At 31.7% G+C, this 10,527-nt stretch overlaps 1 protein-coding gene across 3 annotated transcripts in view; it reads right to left on the bottom strand.

Moving 5' to 3' along the window:
* Positions 1–141: 141 nt before the first annotated feature.
* The window catches only part of LOC143256078 (protein regulator of cytokinesis 1-like), a 68,266-nt gene continuing 57,880 nt past the window's right edge, over positions 142–10,527 (bottom strand). For 2 of the 3 annotated variants that reach the window (XM_076512751.1, XM_076512749.1), the window contains exons 10-12: positions 8,773–9,057; positions 2,834–3,010; positions 142–1,073 (exon numbers count right to left, since the gene is read on the bottom strand). In XM_076512751.1, the coding sequence (XP_076368866.1) occupies positions 870–1,073; positions 2,834–3,010; positions 8,773–9,057 (666 nt within the window). In that variant the 3' untranslated portion in view covers positions 142–869. The other variant, XM_076512750.1, reaches the window with a different exon arrangement.

Below are 10,527 nucleotides of genomic sequence, written 5' to 3'. Positions count from 1 at the left end.
CAGTATTTTCCACAGGAAAAGATTATCTTATCTCCATTTTTGGAATTGAATTTACATACATTGTTTATGGACTGTGTTTCAGGCACTTTTTGCACTTCAACACAGCTTTACCAAAAATCAAGTAAAAAACAGACACAACGACAATGACCTAACTCATTTAATTTGAATAAATTTGAAATACATTGAAGAAATTTTATTTCAATTAAAATACAAATATTAACAATTAGGTTGCAAAATGGAATGACTAAAACTAAAAAGATAATTTATGTACAAAATGAAGAAAAGACCAAAATATTATGACATCACAGGTAATCATGGATGTAAAGTTTTGTTTTGGTTGGTAGACAGTTATAGCAGGCACATTTCCGAGCACATGAAGGATGCTAACAACACTGTCAGTGTCGAATAACCTTTTACTGGTAGAAGTTCAGAATTAAACACAACCATGCAGAATCTGTCCAAGGATTAACTTTATCAACAGAAAAAAACTTAAGATGTACATTGCTTACCTGCAGCAGAAAACAAATTAGTGTCATGGTTACATGCATAACAGCTTAAAACATTACATCTTACATGTTTGATATTAGAAGGATACCCCAATCATAAAATGATCACACATACTGAATCTGAAAAGCTGTTTTTATATAAACATTGTTTATGCATTTAATAGTTTATTTTTTCTCCCAAAACCATGACATATTTTTGCCAATACTCTAACACATTTCCAAACTTAACAATAAAAATTTCGAAAACGAGGAATTACATACAGGTATTTTTTTTAAAACTGTTGTGTTAGAAAGACCCTATTTCCTCCGTTACTAAAAAAATAAAAAGTTACAAACTTTGCTTCACATACCACCCTGCCCCTTTCAGATAAGAAATGGCAGACCTAATCTGCCTCTTGCTGGTGTCAGTTTCTGTTGATTCCTTGTTCTAGATGGTGAAATCATCTTTTTATTTTTGTTATTTTTCCAATTTGGAGAAATCTTGCTGCCAATGACCTTCTTCTTGGTACTATTTGGAGACATCATGGAACTGCGATAATTGCTGCGAACAGTTTTGTTCAGGTCATTCTGTGAAGGAAGAGGTAATGGTCTACATATAGAAAAGACCTTGCTGACAGTATGCTTAATGAATTATGTAATTTGTTCTGTTTGATAATATCAGAGGTTGGTAGCCATAGATACTGGAGAACTTCTACCGTCTTGTCGTGAGTTCAGACTTTTCTGGAAAGCAATAAGTAAAGCAGAAATTGGGAGCCCTTGCTCATATGCTGAATAATTTAGGAGAGAAGGAATTATGGTAAAAGCTTTTGGAGGAAAGAAATTAAAACAACTATATAACCAAGTGGAAAAAGGAGAAAAAACAACAAAAACCAACTCAAACAAATGAACATAACAAAAAAACAACTCAAACAAATGAACATAACAAAAACCAAATTAAAAATAACAGAAAGCAACTTAAAAATAACTCAGATGAAATAAAAACAACTTTCAAAGATCAATATACAAAAAAAGCATATAATAGAACAAGAGAAACCAACTTAAAAAAAATTTCATTTAGAAATTAACCATATGAAGTATTTAGTACATGTATTAAACTGACACAAATGCACGTACCAAGTATTTAGTTTAGTTGCAAAATTATAAAGATTATAATACAAAGATATACGAGAACTAGCTGTCCCTAATTTAGTAGTGAAAGACTAGAGAGAAGGCAGCTAGTCATCACCACCCATCACGAGCTCTTGGGCTAATCTTTTACCAACAAATAGTGGGATTGACCATCACATTATAATGTCCCCATAACTGAAAGGGCAAGTATATTTTGGTGGGATGAGGATTCGAACCTGTGACCCTCAGGTTTTAGGTGAAGTATCCTAACCACCTGGGCATGCCATGCCTGGGCAAAACTGGAGTAAACCAGTGAAGAATCCAGGTTACAGATAAATACATACAGTGGACTATTAAGATCATATACACATATATACATGAAGAACTGCAAGTTTACAGAAAAATATTTTATATGGGCCACACACACACACAAAAAAAAAACTAAAATACTTTCACAGTTTTCACAATTTATTTCTGAAAAGTACATTTGATGATCTAGAATTTTCCTTCATAAAGGAATTTAACCAAGCAAATACACAATTTTAGTATTTTGAGAAAAACAATGCAACAATAAGGTAAATCAGAAAAGAGCTATGTATTTCATCCAACTATAAAAAACTTGACCTAAAATCAAACAACTTTCGGAAGCCACCCTCCTCCAGGACAGATAAATGTTAAAATGTATCCAATATTAATTGAATAAAAAAAATGGAATGTTGTAGTTTTAATAGAATGTACTGCTCTGACAACTGGCAAGTTCACTAATAATGAAAATCTATGAAACATTATCTGTACATTCTGGTTTTGGATCTAAGTTAAAGGTAAGACAGGTTTGAAATGACAAAATTATTTTAGTGTTTTAGTCAATAAAAAAAAAGGAAACCTGAAATGATGAAACATAACTTTGTAAGAACAAAAATATTAACTACATTTATTTGTAGTCCTAGGAAATCAACAAATGTCACCACCTTATTCAGAATGTCAGAAAAAATACCACCCACAAAACTTACAAAAGGTCCATATGTTTCAGTATGTGTACTGCTTAAAATGTGGAAAAAAACAAAACATTCTAATGTTGTTATCTGTGAACAAATACCAACATTTTTTAAACTAAAAATTAGTTACCTGAGATCAGACTTATCTGAAACTTTACAACTTAATTACCCATGACCACACTGATTTCAGGCTCTCTAAAACTATAAACTTTTCTTGTTACTTACAGTAAACTCTGAGTAAGAAGTTACACTGACAAGAGATGGTACAGGACTCCTACACTTATCCTCTGTGCTAGTCTTACTGTTTGTACTACTGACAGTGTCATCCTTTTGATTATCATCCTTTTCGGTTAAAACTCCTCGGCCTTGTCTGTAAGGGGTCTTCTTTCCTGGGGTAAATCTCTGGATGAAGAAAAAATATTCTGGAAGTAAAAAGTCCATTTCCAAGTCCAGAAATTTGAAAAATTAAAAGTACAGTTTATAACTTGTCTTACATTTTTACAAACATGGGCATATGTGTAGATTTATATTATCATTGAAATAGCTTTTTGGAAATGGGCAAGTAACCAATACAAAACTTTGTATGTATTTTAGTTAATGCTCTTTGGCATAAGGTTGCTGTTACATGCAACACAACCTGAAGTGTTACACAGTATTTTAAACAAATATAAATTATGGTGTGAAGCCTTAAGCTGATGAAGTTTGACAATAAATTATTTTTGTCATAAGATAATAAATAGAATTGAAGTTATTGTATTTTTAAATTATAAAGATTATGTCAATGCTATACCTACAAAAGACAGTTACACAAAATAATTACACTGTAACAAATGGCTTTTTAGTGGTCTGCCCACACCTGTCTTTTTACTTATTCAAGCCAGTCTGATGAGCTCCAATATTGAGCAAAACCTATCATCAACAATGGATAAAGCAAACAAAGCATGGTTGAAGTATTATTATACACTCTTCTTCTTGGGAACAAAAACCAAAAAAACCTTGCAAACTGAAATAAGCAATATGTTTAAGAATACACTAAATCAAATACTGCTGTTTCATGATAAAAATAATGTAATTTAAAGTGTCTTTCTGGTGGTGTGGCTGTTTTGAAACTAAAACTATTTTTAGAAATGATCAAACAATTAAGTTTTTTTTGCACAACTTGTTAAAAATGAGGTTAACAGGAAAACATACATCTTCACACCATGATTTAAATATTTAACCATATTTATTCTAAGCAACTCTAGAATGTGATATACTTCACTTTCACAACTACAAATGTAACTGTGTAACAATGAATCAAAAAGACATTTGACGTTTGCTGATGTTCCACAGTAAATATAACATTTATATATTCATTATTAACATACAGAAAAACTCATTTTTATGCTGAAGGTCAATAAAGATCACAAATATATCATCACCATATATTTAGAACCAACAAATTTTAATGTTCGATAGAAAATTTACAAAACATTGCTTTTCACAATAGCAAAGAAACAACCTGACAAGAGACAGTTCTAACCTCAATCTCACAGCAGTTTCACAAAATATATTGAATAAAGAAAGATATCAGTTACTTGTGTCCTAATAATTTCTATAAAACATGCTTTGGAAACCTTTTAATATCTTTATTTTGATATAGAAGGTGTTAATTTTAACCTCTCTTTCAAAGAAGTATTAGCTTACAAACATTTCACACCTGAACTTGCACAAAACCCACTCTTATCAAAAATCCAACTAACTTATGATTATTTACATTAACAACTGTAGGTAAAACTGAAAAACTTTATTTACTGTTACCTAGGAATTCCTTACAAAATACGTGGACACTTAAACAACAGATCTGTCTTTAGCTAATCATTTCCTACTATTAAACTTTTTTTTCTAAATAAATTATTCTCTGGTTTTGTTTTTTCAGTCTTCCTATTATTATTATTTAATGTATTAACTTTAAAAGTGTAATTTCTTATTCATTACCTTTATTTAGATCAACCCTAAGTGGATGGAAGAAAGCATGAATGTCATGGCTTTTTTAAAGTTACATTTGAAATCTAATTAAGCAACTTTATTATCAATGTATATCAATAAACTTGTGATCAAAACACAATTTATAAATCAACTTTTTGTATAATTTCAGGTTTAATTTCTTAATTTCAATTAGCAATATTTCAATAAATCATCTGTTTTTACTTTTCTACATCACATGGAATGTCTTACACTCTTAGTTTTTCCCACATATACACTTTCATTCCTTTTATGTTGACCCAGCACGGCCAGGTGGGTTGAGGCATTTGACTCGTAAACTGAGGGTCGCAGGTTTGAATCCCAGTCACACCAAACATGATCACTCTTTGAGCTGTGGGGGCATTATAAAGTGATAGTCAATCCCACTATTCGTTGGTAAAAGAGTAGCCCAAGAGTTGGCAGTGGGTAATGAAGACTAACCGCTTTTCCTCTTGTCTTATATGCTGCTAAATTAGGCTCGGCTAGTGAAGATAGCCCTTATGTAGCTTTGTGCAAAATTCCAAAACAAACAAACAATCCTTTTATGTCTTTCAAAATGCCCAACCAATTAGAAATACAAACTATAGTATATTTGAAAGCAACATGAATTATAATGAATACTCTGCCTAAACAATCTGTCAAAGAATTATACTTCTGATAAACAGAAAAAGAAATGTCACCTCAATACAAACACCCTCAAGTGCTAAATGTTTTGTTTTTTATGCCCATTTTTCCTTCACTGTTAAATATTTTTAACAAATTTAAAATCTGCAGTCTGTGAGTTTATGAAGTTGTTATAGAGTCAAAGTAAAATATAATTTTCATACTACTAATAAAAATACTTTGTTTGTTCTACAACTTTATTTCATTTTCACAATCTCTAAAACTTTCTAAATATATTTTTTTTAATTTATGTATTATCTGCTATAACAATAACTAAGAAAACTAATGCATAAGTTAATATATATGAAATAAAAAACAACCTTTTTTTTTAAATGAGTGTAGTTTGTAACTCAATAATACATCCTAAAAGACACAGCTTTAGCCTTTTCATATCTACTTTCTTTTAGTTATGTTTCTGCAGATATATACATACTGTTTTTCTTTCAAGCACTATTTAACAGATCACTATTCAATCCTTAGCAGATTGACTTGAAAGTTGGTGGGATTATGTCTTGGTCCAATACACCCAGAAATTGTTTTCACTTTTGTAACTAGGCATTTTAAAGGATTTCACAAAGTCAAAGGTCAAATATACCAAAAATGTATATTTTAGGTTTCTGTGTGGTCATATTTACAGCAATCAAGCACACTGACTTACAAAAGTCAGATTTACCCATCTTGAGTTTTTTTTAGGGGGGATTAGCTCACAAAAACAACAACATATTTGGACCAATTTAAATGGGACTTGGTACTGAGGCATCGCTGGGTATTTTAAAACGATAACTGTGTGTAATAATGAGAAGTGTTATACAGTGAAGAATCTAAAAAATGATGACTTGAGAGAAATGCATTGGTAAACTTTTCACTGTATCTTTAGATTGCAACAAGCTGATGCTTTCAAGATCAGTAAAAGAGTTATGCAAGCTATGGATGCTGCGTTAACTAAGCAGAAACAGAAAGAATCTCCGACAGCTTAACACTGCAGTATGGGTAAAAGCTGCAAATAATTAATAATTATTAAGCTTAAAACTACCTAAAAAGGAAGTCAGCTGGCACTTTGATAAAGTATTGATAACAAAAATGTGAGTACAAATACAAGAGAAGAGGAAGACGATTCACCGTCTCCATATGTGACCAGTGGATAAACAGATGTTTTTTGTTGTTAGCTGTTGCACATGATCATAATAGAATTAACCAATTAAGTACCAGAACTACTTACAGGTAGTTGTGTGTACCACTTGACATATTGTGAGAATACTAAGAAAAATCAAATAAAACCTTAGATAATAGCTGAAAAGTTAGCTCTCCCACGACAAAAGTTGCTCTACATTCTGCATCATCATGACTAATGCACTAATGAATTAACCGTTTCTTGCCTGAACCCTTAGTATTTTAATGCCATTATTCCTAAACATAGATTATCATATTAAGTACTATATGGTTAATTAAGTGTTTACTAAAAGTGTTAATTGAAGTAAAAGAGTTTAACCTATACGTGAAAATGTATGATGAATGTAAACTTTAAGTATATGAAAAACTTAATAAATCAAGTATTCTTGGAATATTGGTCTCAGACTTCTTTGCTATAATTGTAAATCCTTGAGTTAGTGCCCATGTGCTCCATTCACCCACTGCATCATCACTGAAAATAAGTAACTGTGTAACAGTATTAGTTGAAATTTCAACGGCTAAGCCAAACCACAACTCGGCCTGCCTAATATTATAATACAATGACACTTCTTTTATACAGATCCCACACAATAAGAAACATAAATACTGAACATTCCCATTTTTAGTAATCTATATAGAGGTAGGGCTGGTGTCAAGTGCATCAGAAAGCATGATCATAGGACTTATTTAACAATTACTTCACTGTATTTCACAAATGTACAATGGATTTAGTACAAAGAAACTTCTCACAGGTTCCAAGCAGTGATATAGATAATTTTAGATATTTTTGGTGTCAAAACTGGACACATTGCATTTTACTGCAAATGTTGACCTTGTTAATCTTATTGCTTCTCAGTGTACTTTAGACCTTTTCACAGAATGTGAAAATACTATGTCACAGTAGGACAGCTTAGTACAGACTAGAATAATGTATCCACATAGAGTGAGCTTCTATCTCAAGTGATTACAACAAATCTTTTATTTCATTTTTTTCTTCAAATTTTGTTATTTAATCTAAAAAGTTTACTTTTTAAAAAAACAAGAACTGATAGAAATAAGAACCCTAAGTACAAATGATATCAATAGTTTTAATACAACTAAATAAAGCAAATGGAATAGTTCTTATGAGAAAAATGACATATATAAAATTAGTATTTCAAACATAATTTCAGATGTTAAGAGAAGATCCTGTGAAGACTATAGAAACAAAGAGAATTATTTATTGAAATAAAGAAATTAATAATACAAGAATATCAATACATAGACATTCACACATTTTGTATGAATTCCTGAGACACATAATAAAGGTTGTTCAGTTTGTCGCACAGTTTCTCATGGATACATATAATTAATAATCGGACATTTTTTAACTTTTGGAATGCTGTACTTTCAATGAATATATAGTAAAAAAACGTTTTTGACTTGTGTACAGAAATTAAAAACTTGAAATTACACAAAATGCCTATTGTAGAAGGTTTCCAATGCACATTTTTATGAAACTATACCAAGTTGCCATTAAGGAACATAACTTTCTTTCAGTATCATTATTTATAATCAGAGTGAACTGCAATGGTACTAAGGTGAACATTAACATTCAAATATTTGTTTCTCAGCCATTAAAAACAGCAATGCTCGGACACACTGTCCACTGAACTTTAAATCTTTATGCAGCCAAAGATATGTAATTATATTTGTCATCTTTAGTAATCCTGAACAAGTCAATCAGTTTTTATAATATCTTAAAGATCCATTGGTACATAATAATGGTAGTTTTGAATGTGAAGCATACAGTAAGAAACAAGATATAGATTTATATTTTAATAGTTAAATTATAAAGCTGTTTAAGCATATAGGACTGGAATATTAATTCATTGTGCTTATAAGATAGCTAGCACGGAGGAATATTTTTAAAACTTATCAACTACAAGTAAATCCTTCTATTATGCATGGTTTACTTGGCACTGGTTTTCATAATGTTATTATGAAATTATGCACAATGTTTGAGTATATCGTAATGACAGTTTACAGTAATTTTAATTTTAACATAAAGGAGTGAAAGTTATGAAAAGACAAAATATTTTATCAATTCAGTTCAAACTGCATCAGGTCATTGAAACTCAGAATATATAAGAAAGGGTCACCAAAACATAATATAGTAAATAGCATATATCTGAGAGACCTACTCATTTTCCTATGTCATTAGTTGTAAACAGGTTAAAATAATTTTAAATTCTGGTATTATAACTTACAAAAGTTGAAGTTTAGTTTCTCGATGTGTGTGCTTAACTAATCTTAGGTAAAACACTGTTAAATGTTAGAAGCCTTACAGGAGAACGCCGAGGAGTTTTCAATGTTGAACGAGGAGTCCTTCCTGCTGATTGAGGAAATTTTTTAACTGGGGATTGAAAAATTGCCATGGAAGCTCCTCTGGTATGCATCTTGCTTATTGATGATGGAGTCATGCCTAAAAATGTGCTACAGCCAGGATTGCCGAGCCTCGACATTTTACTGGGAGTTTTACTTGGTGTAGTTCCACCATGTCTTCTCTTAGCAGGTGTGGGTCGGCTTCCAGCTAGAATTTCCTCCTCTAGTTGCTTGGCTCTTTGCTTTTGCTATTAATAAAACATTCAATGCATTACCTTCAACCTAACATTATGTCCTTTTACATCCACCACATAATGTGGATTTTATTTCACAGCTATCCATACAGTGATTATAAAAGTGTTATCTACAAAGCTTAAGAGTTCTCAATCCAAGATAATGACAAGAACTTTATCACAGTTTTTAGAAATTAAGTACAATATTTTTATTGACAGCTGTTATAAACAGACTCAAAGAGTTGGTTGGTTGATTTAGTGTTTTATGGCACAAAGCAGCTAGGCTATATTTGCCAAATGTTCAGTAAAAAGGTAAAAGTCAGTCAAATTCATAAAAGGAAATTAAAGTAAAACAAAACAAAGTTAAAAAACAAATACATAAATAGCATAAAACTAATGTTTACATCTAGTCTAAAACATCAAAAGAAAAACTATAGTAATTCAAGTTGTAAAGGACCTTCTGTAGTGTGACTGTAATAATCATAACTCACCAGGAAGACTAACAGGTAAGTACAAAAACCACTGTCAGTCACCTGAAGTTGGCCTTTCCAGTCCTGGTTTCAAGTTACTTAATGTTACAGCCAGTTTCCAATTTCAAATTGAACTAGATGAACTATGATTTTTAAACAGGAGCTACATTAAAAATGTGTAAAGAATAAATTAAAAAACTTAAATGGCAATAAAAAGATTAATGGCCTTTAAAAAACTAAAAACATTACTAAGGTGGACAGTGTCACCATCACCAATAACACTGTCTAATGTTACGGACAAACCTTAGAACAAAACATGTTTAAAATGGTGCCTTCATTGTGAATCATAACGATGACAAGAAAATAAAATGTGGCTTATTGTGATCTGAGTGTTACACAAACTACACATTGGTGCATCAGTTCCAGATAAATGAAAATGATGAGTTAAAAAAACTGTAACCAATGCGTAGTCTAGTTAGAACAATTTACTCTTTCTGATCCTTATGGTAACAAGATGGCCAAAGTCCAAAAAAGGGTTTTATTTGGAAAAGCTTGATTTTGCATTACTCACTCCAAGTCCACTGCCAGCTGGCACAGAGCTGAGCCTTGAATACAGGATTATAGTCCAAGTGTAGGATACGCACAGTGGTGATAGTTCCAGAGCAGATAGATTTAGCTGCAGTGTCGGCGAGCTCGTTCCTGCGAATACCAACGTGGATCTGTATCCAGGAAAACTGGATAGAAGTTAAAGAGAAATGGGCCAGTCGGTTTTGAATATCGGCAAGAACGGGGTGTGAACCAACATGAAAAGATTCCAGGGCCAGTAGAGAACTAAGCGAATCAGTATAAATCATGCAGTTCAAGTACTGCTTAGCTTCTATGTGATCCAGGGCAAGAGAAATGGCATACAGTTCAGCAGTGAACACAGAAGCTGTAGAGGGGATTCTGTGCACAACCACCAAACCACAACAAACCATGGCAGAGCCCAAACAGTCACCTGATTTTGAACCATCTA

This window comes from Tachypleus tridentatus, chromosome 7, assembly GCF_004210375.1.
Source record: "Tachypleus tridentatus isolate NWPU-2018 chromosome 7, ASM421037v1, whole genome shotgun sequence".
NCBI lineage: Eukaryota > Metazoa > Arthropoda > Merostomata > Xiphosura > Limulidae > Tachypleus > Tachypleus tridentatus.
Note: the sequence above shows the minus strand (reverse complement) of the source record. Positions and strands in the feature narration are given on the sequence as shown.